The 27,347-nt window shown below is 40.0% G+C and overlaps 2 protein-coding genes across 9 annotated transcripts in view; one reads left to right on the forward strand and one right to left on the reverse strand.

Annotated features, from left to right (window-relative positions):
• Window positions 1–11,441, reverse strand: part of rab3gap1 (RAB3 GTPase activating protein subunit 1) — a 76,591-nt gene extending 65,150 nt beyond the window's left edge. For 2 of the 4 annotated variants that reach the window (XM_069935183.1, XM_069935182.1), the window contains exons 1-6: window positions 11,406–11,439; window positions 11,260–11,315; window positions 5,244–5,319; window positions 4,735–4,870; window positions 3,574–3,652; window positions 2,826–2,945 (exon numbers count right to left, since the gene is read on the reverse strand). In XM_069935183.1, coding sequence (XP_069791284.1) covers window positions 2,826–2,945; window positions 3,574–3,652; window positions 4,735–4,870; window positions 5,244–5,319; window positions 11,260–11,315; window positions 11,406–11,423 — 485 coding nt within the window. In that variant the 5' untranslated portion in view covers window positions 11,424–11,439. Of the gene's footprint in view, window positions 1–2,825; window positions 2,946–3,573; window positions 3,653–4,734; window positions 4,871–5,243; window positions 5,320–11,259; window positions 11,316–11,405 lie in introns of those variants that run through there. The other 2 variants (XM_069935185.1, XM_069935186.1) reach the window with 2 other exon arrangements.
• Window positions 1–27,347, forward strand: part of map3k19 (mitogen-activated protein kinase kinase kinase 19) — an 88,409-nt gene that overhangs the window by 16,802 nt on the left and 44,260 nt on the right. For 4 of the 5 annotated variants that reach the window (XM_069935177.1, XM_069935179.1, XM_069935181.1 and 1 more), the window contains one exon: window positions 25,828–26,045. The gene's annotated coding sequence lies outside the window, so the exon portion shown is untranslated. Of the gene's footprint in view, window positions 1–16,576; window positions 16,652–19,181; window positions 19,284–25,827; window positions 26,046–27,347 lie in introns of those variants that run through there. The other variant, XM_069935180.1, reaches the window with a different exon arrangement.

Here is a 27,347-nt window from a genome sequence, read left to right on the forward strand (position 1 = left end):
AAATAAAATACAATGTTGGAGAGTGTATGGTCAAACACTTTGGTAGAAAGAATAAAAGGACAGAATATATTTGGATGGGGCAAAAATTCAAAATTCGGAGGTGCAAATGGACTTAAGGAGTCCTTGAGCAGAATACCCTAAAGGTTAAAGTCCAGGCTGAATCAGTGGTGAAGAAGGTTAATGCAATGTTGGCATTTATATCTAGAGGAATAGAATACAAGAGCAGGGATTTGATGTTGAGGCTTTATAAGGCACTGGTAGGGTTCACTTGGAGTAAGGGGTTCAGTTTTTGGCTCCTTTTTTAAGAAAGGATATGCCAGCATTGGAGTGGGTTCAGAGAAAATTCCTGGAATTAAGAGATTAGCACATGAAGAATATTTGACGGCTCTTGGACTGTATTCCTTGGAGTTCAGAAGAATGAGGGGGACCTCATCGAAACATGTTGAATGTTGAAAGGTCTGAACAGAGTAGATATGGCAAAGTTATTTCCCATGGTAGGGGAGTCTAGGCAAGAGGGGATAACTTCAGGATGGAAGGGTGCACATTTAAAACAGAGGTGCAGAGAAATTTCTTAAGAAATTTCAGAGTTAGGAACCTCTGAAATTTGCTACCACAGGCAGGTGAGAAGGTCAAATCATTGGGTATATTTAAGATAGATATAGATCCTTTTCTTCAGTTATGGGGAGAAGACAGAGGAGTAGGGCTGCGTGGGAGAATGGATCAGCTCATGATGGAATAGCGGAGTGGATTCAATGATTTTCCTCTTATATTTTGTGGTCTATGGTCTTGCGTTCCGTCTTGGCAATCACCAACCAGACAGCATCAACATTGGCTTCTCCAATTTCCAGTAACTGTCCGCCTCCCCACCTTGTTTTCTCCAACATCTCCCACCTCCTTGCTTATCTCTCTGGCCCCATTCCTCCTCCTTTCTCCCTCCCTGCCCTTTCGACCTTCCCATCACCACTACAGCTCTCCACACCCTTCCTCCTATCAGAGTGCATCTTCCCCAGCCCACTGCCTTTTCCTCCTATCACCTCCAAACTTTTAACATTTTTCCCCCATTCCTTCCCCCCCCCCCCCCCCAATCTGTATTCACTGATCACCGGCCAACCCGTGCTCCTCCCTTTCTTCCCCACTCTTTTATACAGCATCTGCCCATTTCTTGCTATTCCTAATGAAGAGTTTCAGCCAGAAATGTCAGCAATCTTTTTGTATTCCATGGAAACTGCATGACCAATTGAGTTCTTCCAACATTTTGTGTTTCTCATGGGCTATTCATGCACATTCCCAACCAAAGTTGGGAGGAAACTGCAACATCTTTGTGCTTCACTGTTGGTCTTGAGGAGACCAACAATGGGGCCTAATTGGAGACTTCCTGGAAAATGACTGCCAGGAAGAATGCACAAGCAAGCATGAGGATCCAGAATTTGTGACACTTAAATAGGGAATTGTCAGGAATTCCTGCAAAATTTTAATCTTTTAATTTAGACATACAGAAGGTAACAAGCCATTTTAGCTCATGAGTCTGTGCCGCCCAATTTACAACCCATTCACTTACACCCATGACACGTTTTTAAATTATGGGAGGAAACCAGAGCCCCCGGAGAAAACCCACGCAGAGAGCGCGGGATTCAAATCCAGTCCCATTCACTGGCGCTGTAAAGGCATTGTGCTAACTACTACGCCAATCTCGGCCATCACACAAATACTGAAGCTAATGTCTCTCACTGACCTAAAATTACTTATTTTTAAAATAAATCAGGCCATTGCCATCAAGTAAAAGATTCTGGTCAATAGATTTCAATCACTTTCACATTAGCCTCCAAAATACAAGCCACTCTGACAGAAGAAACATTCTTCCTTCATAGCCATTCTGTCAAAAATTCTGGAGTTCATTAGCATCATTTCTCTGCAGGAAAGCAGAGTTCAGGGAGAGAAAGGCAACATATCCTTCATCAAAAATCAAATAACCTTTCAAAAAGAAAATGCCCTTGAGAGCAGCACAAGTTCTTACAATATTCCAATAGATTATTTGATTCTTCATTTCATTTCTTTTAAACATATGATGCAAGATATTACAAAGAGTATTAATCAATACATGTAAGTGTCATAACTCTGAACATCCTATCTCAAGTAAAATCCCTGTTATCCAGCAACCAGCAGCCTCATCAAAACAAAATCACGTAAAATAAATAAGTAAAAATCAAGAGAATGGCCTCGTATACTGTCAAACCAAGACCACCTGTAAATTGCAGAACAACACTTACTTTTCCATCTGGGCACCCTTCAACCACATGGCATTAACAGCAAGGTTTCTTCTTGCCTACTCCCTTTCTCCCTCCCTTCCCATTCCCTCTGTCTTCTTTCCTCCATCTCCTTCCCTCTCCATTCACAGAGCCACCCCTCCCTCTCCTTCACCCCGCTTGCTGGTGTGCCATCCCTCCCTTATCCACCTGTTACCCCTTATATTTTATGGCCTATGGTCTTGTATTCCATCTTGGCAATCTCCTTGCCCCTCTCCCCCTTCCATTTTGTTCGGGCACCTGCCTATATTTTGTCATACCATGATGATGGGCTCAAGCCCAAAACGTTGGTTAGGTATCTTCATATTTGCTATGTAAAGTACACTATTTGACCTCCTGAGTTTATCCAGCTTAGTGTTTTTACTTAGGTAAAATATGCAAAAGTTTAAAATTGGCACCCCTAATGGTCAGTTTGCCAATCCACGCAACACGCCATCTCAAGTGACAGACAAAATGCACTTATCTGGCATCTACCGATCCCTAGAGGTGCTGGATACCAGGGATTTTACTGTATTTACTTACCAACCAGTATTGCCCAATGCAATGGAAATGGAGCTGAGCAGAATGTTGCACTTCGATTCACTGATGACTGCATCACCACCAGCTGCTGGAGCAATTATCACAAACTCCCGTAGACCATACCTGGGATAAGAAATACCTTGAAAATAATTTACTCTTTATATGTACTGCATTCACATTCCAAAATCAGTGGCAAGCTGAACAAATACATATCCATCATTCGCTCTCTCTGCAGACATTGCTGAGCATATATTTAAAATTGATGTGCAGAGGCAACTGAATCAGTTTCATTCACTTCACTTGAGAGGCACTACAATTTAGTATTAGTCTCGATATCGCTCTGTAGACTTAATAACAGCGCTCAAAATAATTACAGCCCACAGATCTTCCTTAAGATTAGAGAGGAGCAATATTTTGTATTGAATGAACATCCTTCAGACTTCGTTGTTTCATTAAAAATGATTTTGAAATATTTTCATATTCCTCAGATGCTTGGTTATTTCATAAATTTTAGCAGCAGATAGGTGTGATATTTAATACTGCCTCAGAGCTCCAAATTAGTACAATATGCACTTGCATAAAAGGCTTTACCAATTACTCAGCAGGGTTAAAACTTCTTAATTGTGTGGGCTGATTAATATTGTCAGATTAATATAAAATTGTTAATATTGTGTGGGCTGATTTATATTGTCAGATTAATATAAAATTGTTAACTGCCTAAAGACAATTAATATATCAAGAATGTGCCTACCATCTGACGAGGCAGTGAGCTCGAGGTGGGAAGTCATTGCTCATGGATAGCAAATTGTGCATTGCTTCAGGAAGAACATCTATTAAAATAAAAATTCCATTCACAAAATTTCTATGTACAAATAAAAACAGTGGTAAATACAGTACAACTCCAATTATCTGAAAATCAGATTATTTGAAATCCTCATTTATCCAAATTTGTTTGGACCAGGAAGTGATGTCTGTTCTCCTCCAAAAAATTTTGGATAAGTGAGGATATCTGAAACAATCAGAAATCCTCATTTATCCAACATTTTTTCAGAGCCAAACTGTCCTCACAGGCTGAAAAAATATTCACCAACATGAATTTAGAACGACGATTGTCCTCATTTCAGCTAACTCCTTCCCCTCTCCCTTTCCATTTCTTCTTTACCTACCCCTATTGACTTTACTCTCCAACTCTCCCTCTCAAACTGTGTACCACTGTCTCCCAGCAGCAAGCGGTTGGAAGAATCCCTTGTTCCAGTGTCATCAAGGAGGATGGCCTCGCGAGCAGAAGCTCGGGGTCCCAGGCAGGAGCAGGACCTTGGTGTGGAGGTGTCAGTGATCATCGGTGGCAGTTGGGAGGGGAAGTATGCACAGGTGAAGACTGGGTCTGTGTTGGGCTCCAACATCAAAAACCAGGACATTAAGGAGCCCACCAACTCACCAGTGAGTGTTCCATCAACCCAGGAAGCCTCCCCAGGGATCAATGGCAGTGGTTAGGAGGTAGAAGCGTTGGGGACATGTTGGAGATCAGCAGCAGCAAATTTTAATCACTTTAATGCTTAAAAAGCCTTCCCTTGTTGTTTAAACATTGATACAAGTGATTTGCTGTAGCTACTGGGCTGTGTTTAAAAGTGACCAGTTATCTGAAAATTCAGTCATCTGAAATAGGTCCAGTCCCAACCATTTTGGATAATTGGAGTTGTACTGTAAATGAATACAAGAGAGAAGCAGATAAAATTTACAAAATCCCTCTCCAAAATTTTAAGAACAGTTTTGGAATCTGAAGCTATACTTCCAAAAATTTATTCAAAAGACAGCTAAAATTTGTTTCAGTTCTTTAAAGAACTCAAATAATTCATAATCCTCATCAATAACTGCATAAATGCAAACAGCTTGTATGGGTAGCTAATCATACCTTCTTCTGACACTTCTTTTATGTCTTTATCAGTTGAAGATTCTCGTTTGAGGTAATGATGTGTTATACTGAATTTATAATCTGCGAAAGAAATCTCATCAGACTTCTCCTCCCACACTCCAGAGGTTAATTCACCCTATAAATTCACAATGTTTAATAATATAATTGGACAGAACAATAATTTAAAATGCAAAAACATTAAAATTGAGTTTAAAAGTTGACAATAGATTCCTACCAAAAACTGTAATACCAGAAAATGGCATTAGTACCCACTGGAAAGTACCAATAGAGAAGTGCTTATTATTGAAATGTTGAAAAATTGTTCCTCTGCATTTCCCATGATGAGATACTTCACATGTGTTTTATCGCCAATCATAGATATACTCAAGATATTTGTGGAGATTTGTTTTTAAAAAGAAATTCATTATCATTAATCTATTTTCATTTATCATTAATACAATTCAAAATTATGTAAGACAATTAATCGTGATGGTGCAACAGAAACAGACCTTTTCTAAAGGTTTGCTCGTCGCACTTCCAATCAGTTTCCAATCATTCAGCACTTCTTCAATTTTTGACACAAATCTAAAGATATGAAAATGAGGAACAAGGAATAAATTTATACATGAAATAGAATTTTCTACTGGCATAGACACAATTGACTAGACTCTTTCTGCACTGTAAAATTACACGATGCAATGAACTACTTACTATTGATCTTCAAATAAACAATTATATAAAACTTCAACAAATTATGATTATAGAAACACACATTGATACACACAATCACCATGCCACTTCACATTATGCACATTTATATAGATGCCAGACTGTTTTTAAATCAGCAGGATTTATTGTAAAACTAAAGATAAGGAATAAAGCACTTCAAAAGATTAAACATTTTGAAAACTTTCAGCAGATTTTTCATTGTGCCCAAGTCCATCATAACTCATTCCAATCAGAAGCCATGGATGGCAGCAAAGATGCACATGCTGCTCAGGAACAGAGATGCTGCCTTCAGACCAGACGACAAGGTACCCCTAGCTAGTGCAAGAGCCGAGCTGTCTAAGGCCATCAGGGAAGCAAAATGTGCACATGCCCAGCACATTCACAGTCACTTCCTGGACAGCAAGGACACTCGATGCATGTGGAAGGGCATCCAAGACATCACCAATCACAAGACTACACCATCTGCCTGTGCTGGTGATGCCTCCCTCCCAGCCACACTGAACAACTTCTACGCACACTCTGAGGTGAAAAACACTGCCTCTCTTCCAAATGACCAGGTGCTGCTTCTTGCAAGAGAAAGCTAGGAATGGTCAACCTGCAGAAAGCTGTTGGACTGGTATCAATTCTGGTAGAGTGCTCAGGGGATGTGGGGCTCAACTAGCAGATGTTCTCACCGACATCTTTAACATCTTCCTGAAAAGTGCCATGGTCCCAATATGCTTCAAAGCTGCCACCATTGTCCCTGTGCCGAAGAAGTCGTCTGGGTCCTGCCTCAATGACTACCACCCTGTCACACTCACGTCCTTCGTCATGAAGTACGTTGAGAAGCTCATTATGGGGCACATCAAGCAAACCCAACCGCACTACAGATTATGCCATTGCCACCACCCTCCATCTAGCCTTTATCCACCTGGAAAACAAGGACTCATATGTTTGAATAGTGTTTATTGACTTCAGCTTAGCATTCAACACAATCATACCACAGTATCTGATAAGGAAGTTGAGCCTACTAAGTCGAAACACCTCCCTCTGTAATTCTATTCTTGACTTCCTGCCAGGGATCCTTCAAGCAGTCTGAAGTAAATCACAAAATTCTGTGGACACTGTGGTTGAAGTAAAAACACAAAATGCTGGAGAAAAGCAGGTCAGTGTCCTTTATTTTATGTTATTTCGATGAAGCCTGAAACGTCGGATATATATCTTTGCAGTTGGTACATAAAGGACACAATTTGACCTGTTGAGCTTCTCCAGCATTTTGTGTTTTTACCTCAGGCAGTCTGGATCAGTAACAGCACCTCCAAGACCATCACACTAAGCACAGGGGCCCTCCAGGCCTACATGCTTAGTCCACTGCTGTTCACTCTGCTGACCCCATGACTGTTTAGCTAAACACAGCTCAAACCACATCATCAACATCAAGTTCGCTAACGACACGACCGTGGTGACTTTATTAGTAAGAATGAGGAGACAGCATACAGAGATGAGGTGTAGTCGCTAATGGACTGGTGCAGAGCCAACAACCTGTATCTGAATGTTAAAAAAAGCAAAAGAGATGGTTGTGGACTTCAGAACCCAGGGGAATCATCTTCCACTGACCATTGACGGCTCCACCATTAAGTTGTCAAGAGTATCAAGTTCCTTGGAGTGCACTTGACGGAGAATCTCACCTGGTCCCTTAACACCAGTTCCATAGCTAAAGAAGCCCAGCAACGCCTCAACTTCCTGAGAAGGCTGAGGAAAATTCATCCTCACTACATTTTACAGAGGATGTATCCTGTGCAACTGGTTTAGAAGCTGTACCTCCTCAGACTGCAAGACCCTGCAGATAGCAAAGTCAGCAGAAAATATAATTGGGGGATCTCTTCCTACCATGATGAATATATACGACACTTGATGCAGGCGAAAGGCAATAAACATTGTGAGGGACTCCACACATCCTGCATGTAAACTGTTCTCCCTTCTGCCGTCTGGTAGGAGGTACTGCAGCACTCAGGCCCTTATGTCCAGATTAGGCAATAGTTTTTTCCCCTAAAGCCATCAGACTCCTGAATTCCCAGAACATTTGTGGATTGGGTACCATGGACTGCTACTGTATATGTCTTAATATTTTAATGTGTTTAACTTCTATTCTAACTTATATTTATGTAAATATGCTCCGTGGTCCTGGAGAAAAACTCTTTCATCTTTGCCATGCGACCAAGGTATGAATGATAAATTAAAAAGGTGACTTTAATCCTGCGACCACAGGGTCTGGGCCCAAGATGGCTGCACCTGTGTTCCACAGTACCCTCAAGGGATTGAAATCAGGGAGACCAGCCCCCATTTGAGAAGGAAAATCAGAGGAGATGGCCCACAGGATAGTGACTATGGTGGCGGACCAGTGAGGAGCTCCGAGGTTGAATAATACAAAGGTGCCGGATTGTTAGTGGCTTGAGTCAAGGAACCCATGCAGGCTGTGGGCTGCTGGTGGCTGCTGACAAAAGACACACACCAGGCACCAAACTGCTGGAGACTCGCTCACCTGGCAGGTATTGGAACCGGAATTCAAGAGGGTGCTGAGGGCACGGAAGGTGTTCTGATCGTGTCGCAAGTTCAGATCTGGAACTCGTATTGCCATTGGTTTGGACTGGAATCTGTGTGGCTGCAATGACTACGGGAGCACTGGAGGTGAATCCACAGACACTGGGTGGCTGTGAGGGGGGACTCACTTTTGCTTTTCTTTCTGATTACAAGAGGCACTGGACAATTTTTGCTGATGGCAAATCTGTCTGTCTTTCAGCAGACTAAAGCAAATTTTGTTAATATTATGTGACAATAAAGGAATCTTGAATTCGAGACTCAGTCCATGATGATGAAGGAATGACACTAATTCCTAATCTCCATGGTATGAAACTTTGAAGCCTTTATCCTTAGTATTAGCATTTCAAGTTTTAGAGATGCTGTTAAAGCAAGAAACAGCACTGTATCTGTGGATGCTGTTCACTGAAGCCACTGGGTTTGAGTGACAAAGGAAATAAATGATTAGAACCTTATCCACTGCTCAAAAGTAGGCGCTTTGTCTTGTTTCACGATGAGCATCTTGAATTTAGCTACACTCATGCAGGCAAATGGACAGAATCTCATCACAGTCTTGCCTTGCCTTGTAGATGCAGTTAAAACTTTGTAAGTGTAATAGGCTGCACTAAATACACAGCCTCTAAATATTTGCATGGCTTGTCCAGTTGAATTCTTGAGTCAAAGATGACACCACACAATACTGATTGTGGATGGTTCAGCAACAGTAAAGCCACTCATAATCAAGGGCTGGTGGTTTGACTCAGTGATTGAAGATAGGCTTTGTCCCACACCAATGTGCATTTATTAGCCCTTGTTTGGATGCCTATGGGCAATAAAAAATTCTAATCACTGCAATTGTGACCTTGATGTGAATTCTCAACCCATTCTGTAATTCAGCTCTTTAGTACAGTTTTGGCTAAAGCTGTGATTCAGCCTGCAGCCATTAATCCTAGTAAACCAAAATTGGGTCCCCACCCAGAGTAATTCTGTCCCCTGGTACTTTTAGTTCTGCTTCCAAGTGTCAGATACATAGTTCCATTTTTAAATTTTTTTTGTTCTGCGAAGATAGAGGGACTTGAAATGGCCTGAAAACTTATATTGACTGTTTTAAGTATCGTTAATGCATAATTTATTCATAGTTTTAGTATCGTATAATGAAGTTGTAATAATGTAATTACCTATATAAGGTTTAATAAACCATGAAAAACTCAACTTTGGTATGATTTTTATTTTTTGAACAAGTCATAAACGACGACGACATTCTAGTCTCTCTGGGCAATTATAAATGGAGGTTCAACAGGAAGTATTCATGACCATGATTCACCTGATTTTATTTCATATTATGCTGAGGACACCTAAAGCTACCTGTATCTCATTAATGCCACCCTCTTTTTCCTACCAATAGGACAGGCCACATTCAAACATTATGATGGAGTAGAGTCTGTAATATATAATACCGAGAGGAAGACTATGCTACATTGATGACTGACTACTCAACATGAAAGTTCTTCCAATTGAACATCAGTTCCCAAATGTTCAATGGAAGACTTAAAAGTCAAGTGTGCCAGGTCCAAATTCACTGCTCAAGTTGATAACGATGTTATCAAATGTATTCTTCCTTTGTTTCAAGTTATAGTACAACTAAATGACTCCAAGGCAAATACAAAATCTACCTGAGACACTAGATACTGCAGATACTGAAGTCAAGAATAAACAATCTGCTGGAAGAACATAAGTGTTGAGCAGCATTAATGGGAAAAATGGAGCTGCTGACATTTTGTATTGAAAGATTCACAGATCTAAATTGTCAGCCCAAGTCTCTGAATTACTAGTCCAGTAATTTAAATGCTACATCACCACAATGCCATGCATTTTTAAAAATTACATAAGACAATTTTTCAATGATTTTATACCAGTAAAAACTTGAAAAGTTACCTGTCAGAATATAAAAGGTAAATATGCATAAATTACATAATCCCTACTTTAATTCAAACAGGCATGATATAATTTATGCATATTTACTTTTAACTTCTTGAAAGGTCATTTTTCAAGTTTTCCGTTGTGCAAAATCATAAAATCTGATCATTAGTCTTTGTATGTTAAATTAATTCTGACTGCTAATTATGGAAAAGTTAAAATGAAATCAACATTTATTGAAAACCAAAGGTTCAATGTCAAGATTAGCATAAGGCAATTCAAAGAAGTGCTATTTGTAAATCTCACTATAACTAAGTACAAAAGTTTATTGTTCATCAATTATATGATGTAAAACTATCATTTGCTTTCCTTCTTCCAGTCTGAAAATCATTCACAAGAAATCTTCCAAACTAGACATTCTGTAGTTTCCAGAATGAAAACATTTTACAAAAATACAAAAGTTATTGTACCAGAAGAAAATTATGGAGCAAACATCTATTTGTGATTTATAAGCATCTTCAAATTGTACAGACTTTTTTCAGATTCCAGCACCAAAGACTTCTCAAGATACATTACAACAAATATCTAATTTGACTTCTAATATTAGCAGATAAAATGGCTTATTTAATTTGGAACCGTATCATGAGTATTACATTTAGATTTATATTCAGAAACTACAAGGAGAACTTTGAGGCTAAAATACCATTACTACATTGTGAAATACTGAAATTACATCAAAAGCAAGTTGACCTCATAGTTTCTGATATTAAGTAACAAATATAATGACTATTTAATTTGGAAATTGTGCCACGAGTACTACTTCATAAACTAGAAGAACTTTGTAGCTACAATATAACAAATAGTGAAACGTTAAAATTACTTCAAAAAAAATATTCTCGCAGCTTCAAAATGAAAGTATCCTTAAAATTTCGCCAATACCACAAGATAGTTGGAAAATTACTGATTGACGAATCCCTAAAAGTCTAAACGTCACAATTCCCATGAAAATACTTGCTATGCACTTCCATGGACCTAAATAGTCACTTCACCCAAATTAATCTACTATCCGCCTCTCGCAGACATCATAACATTACGTGTGTCTAACATGCAAAGTGCACACCGGCGACCCCTCGGGTGAAGGGATTAAAGGCAGGAGGGTTCGAGCCGGAGCTCGGCTGACGAAAGTAAGAGCGCTAATGGATTCAGACGAGGGCAGAGAGTCTGCATCTCACGGGCTCGGCCCGCAACTGGGGAGGAAAGAGGATCTGGACCTCAAGGGAGGACGGGCTCTGCCACCAACACCTTCCATTCACCTACTCCTACCTCTCCCATTCCGACGCAGTCGTAAAGTCCGTAATTTCAAACACCTCTGACTCCGGCTGTCAGTGTTAAGAGGAGAAAAGGGAAGAGGTGTGAGAACAACGAAAATCACAAACAGTGTGTTTTAAAAAGAAAATAGAAATCCTTACATCGCTGTCCGCCGCCATCTTGGAATATCTGTTTGTCTGCGGTGCCTTGTGGGTAGCGGAACCTGCTTCCGGGCATCCGCCATCACTGGTACAGGCCTGAGGCTTCCCAGCATCAAGCATCACTCGCTCCCGCCTCAGGGAGATAATGGACCGGTTTCTGGCGCTCATTCTTCGCTGGCACAGGCTTGAAGGAAATGGTGAACTGGCATCCTGACATTAGACAAAAGGCCTGAGGGGGATGGATGCTTCCTCAATCAGAAAAAAAATGCATTGATTTAGTGTCTCTCGTGTAGTATGATGTTCAAAGACGCTTCACAGATTTATCAACCTTTAGGGATTCGTCAATCAGTAATTTTTCAACTATCTTGTGGTATTGGCGAAATTTTAAGGATACTTTCATTTTGAAGCTGCGAGACTATTTGTTTTTGAAGTGTTTGGTGGATGATAAAATGTCGACCATAAAGAAGGAAAGCCAGCTTGTGGAAGGGAATACCACAATCTTGGTGATTTAGGGGCAGATGATGGAATTATGGATGAGATGAATGCCTCCTTGTGAACATTTAAACTGATTGCAATGAATATTTGCCACTTCTCAGAGCGATCTTATTTCTCCACTTATTTCCTAGCATCTTGCCCAATTTCTTACCATACCCCAAATCTCCATCCAGTGGCAATTTATCCTTTAAGATAGGAAACCACAGCAGCTCCCATAAACTCACATGTTACAACACAGACAAGATACCTGGGCTGTACACAAATGTTTCTATTAACCTTCCTCGTCAGCAGATAAGTTCTGTTACAGTCTGTTCCAATATTCTTGCAGAGTTATCCTTTTTCCATCCAGCTATTTTATTCATGAACATTTATGCTGTTTCTGCTTAAATAATTAGCTCAGCAAGTGATGCACAAATTTGCAACACTTGTTTAAACCCCATACATTAATTTCATATTTAAGGTTCCTTGTTAGTAACACTGCAAATGTTGAGATAGTGCAGATGTGCATATGGTAATAGTGACCAATGTGGAGCTTGATTGGATTGTCAGGATATTTTTCTTTAAGGCTAATTCCGTAATTTAAAAACATTTAATTTATAAATTCTTTTTATCATTGTTACTTCCCAGAAGACCCCAAAATCTAGCAGCAATAGAAATTCAGTTACTTTAATAAAAGTCATGTTTAATTTTCTTTAAACAGAAAAACATGATCAAACTTTATTACTATTAAATTAACCTAACAATCCCCTTCTAATTCTAAGCGCACATGTAGGTAAAGTGTTTAAGTTCAGAAAAGTTCTTTGATTCACAGTCCAATCTCACTTCTCACTCCTCCAAGTTCACTGGTATCAGCCAATTCTTATACTGTGCCCAGAATTTAACATTTATGAATTTTCACTAAGCTCAGGTACTTAAATGGTTACCGCTCAGGAAGGTTCTTGTTGGTTTCAGAGAGAGATTCATTGCTCATTGGACACACACAAACTGATTTCTTCCAATCAGCCACTTCCATGTCTTGCTGAAGAAACTTGCCCCATCAGGGTTTTCCAGACGATAACCTTTTCTTCTTCAGGATACTACAGAGTTCCTTTTTGTTTCCCTTATTTCAGGTGAAACATTCTAGCCAGCCATTTCTTCTTGTATGTTTCAACCAGCTGAACTTAGAACTCATAACCCGTTTTCAAAATGGGGTTTCAACAAGCTGCCAACTTGCCATGCTGCAGAAACTAGTTCTCTCTCTCTCTCTCTCTGTCTCTCTCTTACAGAACGCCTATTTGGTCTCCTCTTTCTCTGCTTGAAAAACCACATAACCTTCTTAGAACAGCAAACTGCATTCACACAGATTGCAGCACTGGACCCAATCTTCTGAGTCCATTCATCTGTTGCTTTCCGAAACAATAATCCATTACTCCACAGCATGTCCAATTAACATCTATACTTGTGAAGTCCTTCAGCAAAGCGGTTTCCATTGACTTAATGAAGGCAGTGGGCCCAAAGTGTCTGGTTTGAGCAGAGCTCTTGCATTTTACATGAGATGTTTTGTGAAGTGTTTATGTTTGTTTGTGACCTACACTAAAACCACCAATATAACTCTTCCAAAAACATATCTATACATAATATAAAATATGTTGTAATTATATCATGTTGTTGGATCTTTGATGATGCACGTTTTGATTTTTGCTTTGGCAGATAGATTGCATTGAAATTCGCTGTACTGAAATACCCAAAATACCCATTTTGCCCAGCATTTTCAGCTTACAAAATTTCACAACATGGTCAAGGAACACATCACTTTAGTAAATTAATGGATTTGTGACCCAAAAAAACATTTTATGTTTTCCATTAAGTGATAAAAGAGAAGGATGGGCATTTGTACCATGCACTTTACATTCTCTGTATATTTAAAAGTGCTTTAAAACCAATGATGTGTTTTTGAAATGTGGTCATTGTTTCACTGTAGATCAAGATGACTATTTATTTACAATCAAATCCACAAATTTTCATCGGTAGAGGAGATTGTGCATCAGTCCCGCAGTCCTATAACCAGGAAAGTCCATCCCAAATAAATATATTTAATTTTTTTGATCATTCACATGATCATTATGCAGTGTATTTTATTTTTGTGCAGCAATCATGTTCTGGGGAGATGCTGTTTCATCGGGTTTCATCGGGTACAGTTAGATGAAAATAAAACATGGACTTGAAGCAGTTGTAATATATGACAAGATATTTTGTTTAGTTATGTTACTTTAGAGATAAATATTGTTCAAAGATTGCAAGAATTAGCCTGTAATTCCTTTGATATTACCATAGGATTGTTTACATTTAATTTGAAGGGCTAATATATTGCGAATGATTGTGACACATTTTCCTTAACACTATTGCTTTAGAAATAGTTAGTGGTCTTTTGAAGAATTGATTTTACCAATTACCTATTTTTTGAGGGGACTGAAAATTGTCACCGTGTTGCACACATTAATGTTTTAACAGTAAAATAACTAATCTAATTTCTAGTTTGGTACATATAATTTTTTTTCTCCCTCATGAGATGAAGCATCCATCTGTTATAAACTGATCCTTCTTGTCACCCATTTAGAAAGTACTAAAATTAATCTATAAATATTGGAAAACTTGAAAGTTTGGTCTTCATGTGTTTGGGCCTTACACTGTTAAGTAATAATTCAACGTCTAACTGTTGGTTGTAAAGTATAGGGCAAGTGAGATGCTATAAGTGGAATATATGTGACAGGATCTTAGTATGGGAATATGTTTTCAAGATCCTCCAGTCAATGGGCGGTAGAAAAGTGACCATCCAACCATAAAATTTGTTGTGAAATGCAGATTCAGTAGGCTCTGTTAAATGCTGAACAATATCATAGATGGATGAGGTAAATAATGTGAAGATGTGAAATATCACTTTAGAAGGAAAAATGAAATAGTAATTTATTATTTAAATTGAGTGCGACTATAGGATATACATTTAAAATCTGGAAACATGAACTGTAGCATACTGGTACAAGAAATAAATAGGAATGTTGTGCTTCATTGCAAGGGATATAAAGTGTTAGGATAGGAATGCTTTGATGGAACTTAAAAGAGAGACCACATCTAATATTTTGCATTCAGTTTGTTTTTTTTTTAAATTTGTAGAAACTGCTAAATCTCACTGAAAAAAATAAAGGGTCAAACACTATCTTTGGCTTGGTTTCGCGGACGAAGATTTATGGAGGGGTAATGTCCACGTCAGCTGCAGGCTCGTTTGTGGCTGACAAGTCCGATGCGGGACAGGCAGACACGGTTGCAGCGGTTGCAAGGGAAAATTGGTTGGTTGGGGTTGGGTGTTGGGTTTTTCCTCCTTTGTCTTTTGACAGTGAGGTGGGCTCCGCGGTCTTCTTCAAAGGAGGTTGCTGCCCGCCGAACTGTGAGGCGCCAAGATGCACGGTTTGAGGTGATATCAGCCCACTGGCGATGGTCAATGTGGCAAGCACCAAGAGCTTTCTTTAGGCAGTCCTTGTACCTCTTCTTTGGTGCACCTCTGTCTCGGTGGCCAGTGGAGAGCTCGCCATATAACATGATCTTGGGAAGGCGATGGTCCTCCATTCTGGAGACGTGACCTACCTAGCACAGTTTGATCTTCAGCAGCGTGGATTCGTGCTGTCGGACTCTGCCATAAACACTATAATGATCAGCAAACCACGTTGTGCCTTCTTTATTCAACATGTCTCCATTAAAGCCTCACTCCCCTTTCTAATCCTGCCAGCGCTGCCCCATTTGCTCCTTCCCTCACATGAACACAACATTGTTCTTTTTCTCACCTTGTCAGCATGTTTGGACTCCCAAATATTGGCATCAGCGAGTCACCAGCGGTAGCTGGCCCTACACAAAACATGCACGGGCGTGCGGATGCAACAGCACCCCTTCGGCCTCTTAGTCATGCAAGGTAGCCACTGTCTGGATCTGTCCCACCACAAGTCTGGCAGGCTGATTGTCTGGTCTGATCTCGTCTGGTACTGAAGCATATGTGGTGGTTGACAAGACAGGCTGGGTCTTATGCCTTCGCTGTTTAGTGGATTACATAGTTGACTGGTTCTCAACATATGCTGGCTTTAAATGGTCAACAGATACAGTGTCCATCTCTCTGTCCCAATGGATCACAAAATCTTTTGGGCTGGCATTGCATGATTTCATAAGGACCATCATATGCTTGTAGAAGTGAATGGTGAATGGCGTAATGTCAAACCAAGACATTTGTGCAGCATATTAACTCAGCTGACATGTAGACTGGAGTATCTGCTTGCCCTGTTGGCATAAGTCTGAGTAACTACATGGATTCCCATAGTCAGTCGACGTAATTGGTAGGATCACGTGGTCGACTCGTCGGATGATGTTCCCCTGGGAAGTGTCAGAGAGGTACTATTTCCATTGCTGAACAACCAAGGTTTACTTACATTGCCAATATTGCAACCGTTTGCTCCATTGGGATGCATAACCCCTAACTTTCATGCTGTTTTTAGCTGATGATGGAAATGTTCAATGAAGCCATTCGCCTGTGGATGATAAACCATCATCTGAATCCAGTTGGTACCCAATAGGTCGGTGAAAGCTTGAAAAAGTGCCACTCAAACCATAATCCTCAGTCCGTTAAAATCAAGGTTGGAACCCATCGGTAAATGAAAGCCCGGGCAACTGTTTCTGCAGAGATGTAGGTGACTGAAATGGCCTCTTGACATCTTGTAGTCCGATCTTCACAGGTGAGTAAATAAGTGTAACCTCTCAGTAGTGGGAGTGGACCTACCATAGTGGACATCATTGAAATGAGAATCTAGGATAGGGAAATCTGAGTGGGGTTTTAGTGTGCCTGCAAACCTTGGAACACTGAAATGGAAGCCCATGGTCTAACGTCGCGCTTAACGTGTGGCCAGGTGAAACATTCCATAACCAGCTTGATTATTGCCTTCTTGCCTGGCACATTGTCATGGGCACAAAGGGTCATGGCTTATCCCACCTGAGTTGCCAATGTGCAAGTCTTCAAGTCTGAGACTTGTGTCGTTGTGACAGTACTGAATGAGCTCAGGATCAATGCATTGAAAAGCTTCAATTTCCAGTCTGGACACGGCATTGACCACAGGATTCATTATTCCTCAGATATGCCTGATGTCACTGGAGAATTGGCAGATTTCCCCTGGTGAATAGTGCTGCATGCTTGTGTGTGAGCTTTATGTGAACAACTGGTAGTCTATATAAATAATGAAGATACAGTCTTCCAACAAATGGAGGAAATGCTTGATGGTAAGGAAGATGGCCAGGAGTTCTCGTCTGAGCATACTCTACCTCATCTGAGTGGTAAAAAAATGCTAGAGGCTCCAACCTGCCATTGACTTTGTTGAAATATTGAGAGTAAAACATTGGGCCTCTGATGGATGAGCATAGTGGCGTCAGGAGATTGGTCAGTGTTAGAGGGACACAGCAGAGTGAGGCAGAAAACAGACAAAGAAATGCATTATCTCCCAAAAAATGCTGTTACTGGTTGAACAAAGTGAGCATCAGTAGTTTCTAATTTCTCACACTTGCCTCCTCTGGCAAGATGTCATTGTCCACCACTCAATGCCCCAAAAGGGTGAGTTCACTGGCACCAAAAATACATCTGCTTGGGTTCATTACAATCCCATATTAGTTGAGCTACTGGAACAGTTTCTTGAGAAACAGTTTCATTGTGCCAGCATGAAGGAGTTACCAGGAGAGGGAATAGCTAGAACAACTCATGGTATGGGCAGGTACTGGGCTGGTTAGGTGAGTGATGGTTGTGGTGGGACAACAAATACAGCTCACCTGTGACAATTTTGTAGATCCACCAGCAGGGAAAAGTGAGAAAGAAAATCCACACCAATAATGAATTTGGAAACATTTGCTATGAGAAAATTCACTGAAAAGGTTTCTTGAGGCAGAAATCAAAACCTCTGGCCGAATCTTTGGATGCTCAAATTGTTTGCGGCAGCAAGAACAACTGCCAAGTTAAGGTGCTGCCACTCTTGGAAAGTGGGAGGAATGGCTGATATCTCAATGCCCGAGTTTACTAGAGTGAAGATCATTCAGGCAAAGGTGATAGCTAGTTTGTAGCAGTCACCTCTATTGCTGGGCCTCATCGTTCCTATGTGCTCTTTGAAGGAGCAAGGAGGCTGGCACAACAAGGCTGCAGAACCACATTTGCAGTGTTTCTAGCAAATGTGCTGGGCACCACCTCTGCTTCTTCCCCGGCCCACCTAATTAGAGTTGAACCACAAATGGGGATGATTCAGCTGGGTTGCTAAAGCCTCAACCTCAGCAGTGAATGCTGCAACTTGTTGCTCTAGTTCCATTTTCTCTGGATCAACAGTTATTGCAGCGACCATCCCTAGCTGCACTGAAGAGGTCATCTCTATGATAATGTCAACCTGCTTTGCGAGTTCATTGATGTCCCTGAACCTGTGCGCCCATGCAGCGGAGGAACATCTGTTTCCAAACACTGCTGTTGATCTCGCCTCCAGCGAGTCTGCAACATCTCCACAGCATTTGTGATGGCCTCCACCTAGATTGTCAATTTCCAGCTGTTCTGCAATGCAGGATTGATTAGAGGGTTGTGATTACTCCAAGATGACTGTTTTCAGCATGTCATATGGTTGGAGTGGCCAAACTTGAACTTCAGATGTTTGAGAGTTGCCAGACATGAAAAAATATTACTTACATGTTTTTACATTTACATGCACATTTTGTTACAAACATTTTATATAAATATTGAGAAAAACATACATAATAACATGCATTTTTAAACTAATTTGTAATTTTTAAACTAACTTGTTTTAGTTTCAATCATTTTAAAAGTACACATATGTACCAAACATTTTGTTTACATTGATAGGTCCACATTCAGGGCATCAGGAGCTCAGATGGGAGGGTAGCCATGGAATTAGGAGCTTGGATGGGCAATGGCCAGCAGGGCCTGGGTGGTAAGTTTGAGTTTAGGGTGTTGATAGATTGGATGGGTGGGCAGCCAGGATGTCAGGAGGTTGGATGTGCAGGTGGCCAGGGCATCAGGACTTTGGATGGGCAAGCGGTCAGGGCCAGGTGATAAGCCCATGTTCAAGACGTCAAGAGCTCAGATGGGAGGGTGGTCAGGGCATTGGGAGCTACGGATGGCGGGGGGGGGGGGTGGGGCCTGGATCACACTGTTACAACAGAGTTCTGTGTTGTGTATTGGCCTATGTGTTGTGTGGTTTTATGTTAAAAAGTGACATTTTGCCTTAGAGAGCCAAGGTGAAGGTGGGCTGCTGAGAGACTGGGAGACAGACTGAGCATGTGCAGAAAATTATCTAAAAATTCCTGGACTTGGATGATAAACCACCACTGGTAAGCAGCTGATTACAAATTTGTAAAGCAGGCTATACCCTGATCTTATGAACTAGTCCCAGAGGCTTATAGACAAAAGTTCAGGAGTTTAAAAAATGCAGCAACCCAATCTTACCTGGATTTTGCATATAGGAAGGTTGTGTGTTTTGATCGGTGGTGTGCTGCAATGAAAGTAGAAAATAACTTTGATTTATTGAGGGAAATCATTCTGATTGAGGAGATTAAAAATTGTGTTCCTGATGATATTCAAGTATACTTGGCTGAGAAAAGTATAAAAACTTGGCAAGAATTGGCTAAATTCACAGAGGAATATGCATTAACCCACAAGCCTAAGTGGACACCAGGGAAAACCTTTCAAAGGAATACTGCTGATAATCCAAGTAGAGTAGAAAGAAAATCTAGAAGTGAGGTTAAAGGAAGAGAGGAAGAGAAATGGGTGAAAGAAAAATTTTTGATAGCAAATTGTCCTGGACTGAAAAGGAAGAAAGAGAAAGGGGTTGTACCAACTGCCTGTGTTCAGAGTGAGAAAGTTAGGGATATTTTTAAACCATTCATGATTGAAGGTTTCATTTTGGTTAAAGAAGGATTCAATCAAGTGCCAGTTAAAATCCTACGGGATACTGGAGCAGCCCAATCACTTGTAATAAGAAATGTTTTGAATTTTGGTGAGGAGACTGATACTGGAGATGTGAATTTAATTAAAGGTGAAACAGAGCCTATATCTTTGCATAGAATAGTGATGAAATCAGACTTAATTAATAGCCTGGTTACGATAGGGATAATATCAAGTTTTCCGGTGAATAGAGTTTCTCTTTTGTTAGGGAATGATTTAGCAGAGGGTAAAGTCATACCTGTGATGAAACCCACAAATAAGCCATTAGTTTATGAGTCCAAAAAGGATTTGGAAATCTACCCTGTGTGTGCCATTACTAGAGCCATGTCTAGAAAAAAGATAGAGGTAGAAAAAGTCTGTGATGATCCTGTAGTGGAGGCAAGCATTGAGGACAAACCTAAGGATCCAGTTTTGCTGTTGTCAAGAAAATAATTAATAGCCAGACAAAAGCATGATCCTGATCTTGCTGGGATAAGAGATAAGATTCTAACCAGGAAATTGAAACTGTGCCAGTAGGTTACTTTGTTCAAGATGGAATATTGATGAGAAAGTGGAGACCACAAGTGATACCTGCCAGTGAAAACTGGGCAGTAATAAGGCAAGTTATAATTCCCAAAATTTACAGGAATGAAATATTAAAGTTGGCTCATAGTACACCTTTAGAAAGTCTTCTTGGAGTGAAGAAGATGGTAGAAATAATAAGGAAACAGTTTTATTGGCCGAAATTAAGAAAGGATGTTGTGAACATTTGTAGAACCTGTCACACTTGTCAACTGGTGGGCAAGCCTAATCAAGGACCTTTGATAAGACCAGTGGCACCTTTACAACCCATCCCTGTTTTCAGGGAGCCCTTCTCAAAAGTGACAATGAATTGTGTTGGCCCATTGCCAAAAACCAAAGCAGGAAATGAATATTTGTTAACTCTCATGTGCACAGCTTCAAGGTTTCCAGATGCGATTCCCCTGAGAAACATTAAAGCAAAGACGATTGTGAAGGCTATGCTAAAGTTTTTCACACTGATTGGCCTACGAAGGTGTCCTGGGTAAACTTGTACCTCTCACTTTGTTCGTTTTAGATTGGTCACAGTGTTTGAGCTACCGAAAGAAAATAGACATACACACCAAGAGCAATTCAGTTTATACAAATGTTTATTACAAATTCAAAAGCTGATTTCAAGCTACAATATGCAAGCCCTTCCCAATTATACTTATCAATGCCTGGACTGGCCCCAACTGCTGAAGCGAGGCAATGACCGCACACTTGTAGTTGGTTGTCAGGGCACCGGTAGCAGCTTCTCCACCTCCCCCGACTGGGATGTTGGCTGGACTCTAGAAATTCTTCTCTTGCTGAGAGATGTTGCCACCTCTCGGAGAATCTCAAACTTCAGCAGCTTATATTACACAAAAACTGCTTACCCAAGCACCTATTCCCAGCACAGTAAGAAAGATAAGTGAGCAAGCTAGCATGCTAGGCTTCTATCGAATAACATAATTTTCAGCTTATCACTTTTAATACAATGGTTTATTTTGCATCAAGACGAGGCTTCTGACAGTCTGTGACCAAAACAAGCAGGAACATTAAATGTTCTTGGTACACAGATGTCCTTTCGTCAGATAACTGCATCTCTGGCCCCTTGGTGGAATTTAGCTTATGTCTGCTGAATCTAAAAAATAAGCAGGTTCTCAGCCTTGCAGAAGCAAAGGCTGCAAAAGTAAAAAACAGCTTAAATCTTCCTTTACAGAAAGGAAATTCAATTGGACCAAGGGAGTAATTTTATGTCTGGAATATTTCAACAGGTGGTGTATGAATTGGGAGCCCATCAAATTGTGTCATCTGCCTATCATCCTGAAAGTCAAGGGATCTTGGAAAGGTTCCATTTAATTGCGAAAAATATGATGAGGGCTTATTGCATGGAAAATAAAAAGGATTGGGATGAAGGAATCCATTTGTTATTTTAGTCCATTTGAGTTGATGTTTGGTCATGAAGTCAGGGGTCTATTACTATTGCTGAAGGAACAGTGGATACATAATGATATACAATCACATCTGTTGGATTATGTTTTCAAATTTAAAAACAGATTACATCAGGCTTGCACGAGGGCAAGGAAAATTTTAAAAACTAATCAGGGAAAAATGAAAATTCGGTATGCTCAAAAAGCAAAAATTAGGGACATTAAACCTGGCGACAAAGTATTGGTTTTGTTTCCAATGCAGTCAAACCCTTTGAGAGCTCAGTTTTCAGGACCATATAAGGTGAAATCAAAAATTAACCAGATGCCTGATCGTCGAAGAGAGACACAGGTCTGTCACGTGAACGTGCTTAAACTTTGAGAAAATGACTGAGGAGGAGACTAGGATTCCAACCAAGATGCTAGTTATAGAGAAAGGTAAGGAGGAGATAAGCTTTGGGGAAGGTCATGGAGCACAGAAAATGATAAGCACCGGGCTGGAAAATTTTATAGTTTTGCAAAACTTAGACACCAAGTTAATGCATTTGACTAAATCAGAAAGGGAAGAAATGAAGACAGTAGTTATGAAATTTAAGGATATATTCCCAGAATTTCCAAGAAGAACTAATGTGGCTTTTCATGATGTGGAGGTCAGTGATGCTAAGCCTATTAAGCAGCATGCTTACTGAGCTAATCAGGAAAAAGGCAGATTGTTGGATCAAGAGGTAGATTATATGCTCAAAAATGACATTATCTGAAAATCATTCAAATTGGAGTTCACCCTATGTTCTGGTGCCTAAGCCAGATGGCTCAATTATGTTAATACAGATTATCAAAAGGTAAACATGGTGACAAGGACTGATGTGTTCCCTATTCCCAGAATAGATAATCATATAGATAAGGTGGGGAAGGCTAAGTTTCTTACAAAGATTGATCACTTAAAAGGATACTGGTGTGTTCCTTTGACAGAGAAAGGCAGGGAGATTTCTGCATTTGTTACACCTTCAGGATTGTATGAGTATAATGTTATGCCTTTCAGAATGAAAAATGGCACATTTCAGAGAATGATTAATGCAGTAATTCAGGGTTTGGAGCACACAGGAGCTTATATCGATGATTAGGTAATTAGTATGGATACATGGGAAGAACACATGCTTGAATTAGAGCAGTTATTTCAGAGACAGGTGGAAGCACACCTCACAGTGAATTTGCACAAGAGTGAATCTGGACATACCACTATAATTTATCTGGGTTATGTGGTAGGACAGAGACAGATGGCACCGGTTGGAACGAAAGTATTGGCTATCACTGTGTTCCCTAACCCTGGTAATTAACCCTGGTAATTATCAAGTTTTCATGAACTCTTCATGAACATCACAGTTTATTAGTGCATTAAGTGGGTGTTCAAATGTTTAATTTTTTAGATATTTTAGTGGTTAATATTTTGATAACAATTGTTCATATCAGCATATTCTGATATTTAAATTGATACTTGAAGAAGTCATAATTTTCCACAAATTTGTTTTGCTGTAACCTTTCCAAATATATAAAGAAGTTATCTTCTGAACTATGAAAGGAGTGTCTTTCAGGGTCTTATTCCCAGCTGATTGTAATACAACTTATTATATTTGTTTCTCGAGTCTGACTTTCAAAACAATAACAAAATTAACTTTTGCTGTTGGAGTTGTGTGGCAGCAGCTCAACTAGCCACCATTAGTTAGATAATAGCAACAAATTCACATATATGTTTATTCTTGATTTTCTGGACTATTTATTATTTTTCTTACCCAAGCATTTTGTATAATCCATTACATACTATAAAAACCATACTAGAATTTCATCTCTTGCAGGGCTTCCCAAACTTTTTAGCTCATGGAAGCTTTTTGGGGAGCACTTGGAAATCGCAGAAACTCAATCGTCAATTACAGTTTAAAAATCTGGTATATATATATATATATATATTTTATATATACACAACATCATAAGAAAGTAAATAAACTTAGAAATCATATAGAAATCATTTGTTGACTCTAATTTACATTTAATGGGATGAAGGAAATTGTTTCTTGTCCTCACAGATCTTCTTAATGATTGTGTATCTAGTGCCTCTTTGTTCTCAGCTGAGGTGAATTCAAGCTACAAATAATTTTTGTCGTACCTTCTTTATAACACTAAATTTTCCAATATAAGCGTAATCGAGAATCTTCACAAAAAATTGGTGGCACCTCAGTATTTAATTCAGATGAATTATCCTGTCTCCTATGGTTCTTAATATTGCACACATGGAATATATTTAAAATATGACCCATCTTCGTGCCAAAAGAAATCAAATTCTCATTGGTTGAAAATTATGCACAGGCTGATGTCAGGCCTCATAACGCCATTTTGTTTTCTTTGTGTGAAGTGTACAGTTTGCTGCCATCCCAAAAACAAATTGAATTAAAGACAGAAGTAATAAGTGATTTAAAGAAGCACAGGTCGATCGTTATTACTCCCTATCATTTTTTTGGCGAACCCCTACACCTTTCCATTACGGAGCTCAGTTTGGGAAACCCTGATCTATATCTTCGTTGGCAGTATATTTATATAAATATAAGGAAGTTGTGACATCTAAACCTATTTGAGTACAGAATTTAGACTGGCTTTTCACTGCACTATTGATGGAGCATTTTATTATTGAAAATGATAACTATATAGTACTGTACATGCACACAAACATGAAGCACAGTAAAAGGCCATTTTAACCCACAAGCCCATGCTGCCCAAATTACACCCAATTGACCTACAGTACATTTTGAATGGTGAGCAGAAACTGGAGCACCTAGAGGAAGGAGGAAACCCACACAGACATGCGGCAAATGTGCAAACTCCTTAAAGACAGCACGGGATTCGAACTCCGGTCCCAATCTCTAGCGCTGTAACTTAAAACAGATGGAATGTTTGGTTATTCAAGGACCAATGAAAAAGAAACACAAAACTATAGATGCTGGAATATGGAACAAAGAAATTTGAGAAACTCTGCAGGTCAAGGAGCATCAAGCTACAGATGCTGCTTGACTTGTTGAGTTAGTCCAGAAGTTTATTTTGGGATGCCATATAATTTTGACATCCATTCATTTGGTAACTCAAACTGTATGCTGTCTTTTACCAATGCAATTACATTGAAATATTTAATTGTTGGGATGTGTAGGAGGTTATCCTAAAGAGGTAAAACATCGATCTTTTTTAGTGTGATGATGGCAACATCGAAGTAATTACTGGAAGTTGGGTCTCATGAAAGAAAGTACCTAGATTTTTGCTGCAAGGAACACTTTTAATATTATGTAGTGACTGTGGGGAAGGTGTAATGGCATGGATTGTATATCCTCATTGGCAGGTAAAGGCTCGGGCTGGCCCTGATGACACTCTCCCCTGGGACCCAGGCCATGAAGGTCGGGCCACCTCTCCCTTCCCTCGCTGGGCCAGCTCAAGTCTTCTGTACAATAAAGCCTATTGTTCCCCTCAGTCTTCGCCATTGTGGTTATTGGGGCAACTGGTGGTGCCCAACAGAAGGGGAGTCAAAGACGAAGAAATTACAGGGTTTTGAAAAATTTATCAGTCCCGAATTTATCAGTCATGGATTGTTGGGTTTTCAGTCAATTATTATTTTCTACGAAAGATACAAGAGACTGCAGGGAGGGTCGAACAGCATCTGTGGTAAGATGCCTAGTTGGTATTTGGTCGTCATTAAAAGATGTGTTCGAAATATAGCACAGAACATTAACAATTGTTCTATATTTCTTCAATTGTGAATGAGAAGGGACATGATTTTCTGTGGAAAAGGAAGTGCAAAGCCGCCCCTGGACTGCAAGTTTAAAATTAAAGGGATACTGCCAGTGTAGTTTAACTCATCGTTATTATTACTGAACCATTAAATGCTACATCGTGCATTCCACAAAAGAACAAACTATTACTTTGGATTTGTTTTTTCTTTTGGTTTCAGCGAGTTGAACGGTTGCTCCGGGCAACCGGACCGTCAACTCAACCTGCTGCAGCTCGCCTTCCGGGCGTTGGATTCGTTCAGCATTTGCCCTGTGACACTCACTCCTTCCAACTTCGATGGTTCAACTTCTCAGCTGAGCTCTCAAATTAATTTGCAAATTCGACGAGCTCCGCCATGGATCGGAATGTGGTCCTTCCCTGGGGTTCCGAGTGACCAAGGTAGGGAGATAAACACCACGCCGACACCCCTGGGAGTTACTGCGAACCGTCCAGGATGATGATTAACCTGAAGAACATGAAAGTTGACTTGAAAGTCCTCATTAGAACTGGCATTATCCAAATGAAATCCCACCACTTTGAGGAAAGGGTGTTCCGTTAGTCATTTGCTATTTCCTTCACTAATGTAAGAACATTTTTTAGCAGTCAGCGAGTTGAACATGGGGATATACTGTTGTGCAAATTCTGGACGGTTTGGTGTGGAAAAAATATCGTGTTTGTCGTGAAATTATTGCAATAGGCCATTTCAAATGGATCAAACAATGAGTTGCTGGAGGAACTCAGAAGCTCAGGGACCATCCATGGGTAGAAATGGTCGGTCAACGTTTCGAGTGGGGGCCCTTGGAGGAGACTAAAGTAAACAGAGAGGGCATGAAGGGGAAGAGAATGGTGAGGGACCTAGCACTTGGGTATTGGACAGGAGCTGAGAATTGGAGAGAGTCTACAGAGAAAGGCAGGGACACACACACACAAGAAAGTGAATACAGATGGAGGCGGGGAATTACTTACAATTAGAAAATTCTACAGACATGCCTTTTGGTTTTAGGCTGTCCAGGAGGAATATAACATGTTTATGTTTGGCCTTACCCTGTAAATAAATGAGGCCAAGGACAGACATAACTGTCTGGGAATAGTCGGGGGAATTGGAAATGGTTGGCTGCAAGAATTTCAGCCTTCTAGCCACAGACTGTTCGGTGAAACCATCAGCTAATCTGTATTTGGTCTCACCCATGGAGAGGAGGCCACATTGAGAACACTGGATGCAGTATCCTCATGCTTTGGAACAAGTTCAGCATTTATTGCCTTTTCCTCATTATCAGGGGACAGTTTGTTATAACTGGGTGTCTAACTGGATAACCCAAGAATGTAATAAATAGACAACCAGAGTAGTGCGGCAATGAATTCACATGTAAGGAAATATAAAAATCTTTCATTTAGTCACACCTTTCATCACCCATGACTTGCATGAATTGTCAACAATAAATCCTCTGTTGGGCACTTTGCTCTATTGAAGGAAATGTGGCACATGACAGATGTTTATGGGCCAAGCAACTTATTTCATGATTTTTGTTGCAGGTTATGTGTTGGACAAGTTTCCATTCCTTCAAAATTGTGACATTATCAAGTATCCCTCTCCACCCTTCCTGTGAATTGTTACCTCAGTTTCTTTGTACATTTGGATTTTTGTGACTCTTCATCATGGTTGTTTATGTATCTCTATTCTCCTTTTGACATCCATTCATT

Source organism: Narcine bancroftii, chromosome 4 (genome assembly GCF_036971445.1).
Source record: "Narcine bancroftii isolate sNarBan1 chromosome 4, sNarBan1.hap1, whole genome shotgun sequence".
Classification (NCBI taxonomy): Eukaryota; Metazoa; Chordata; class Chondrichthyes; order Torpediniformes; family Narcinidae; genus Narcine; species Narcine bancroftii.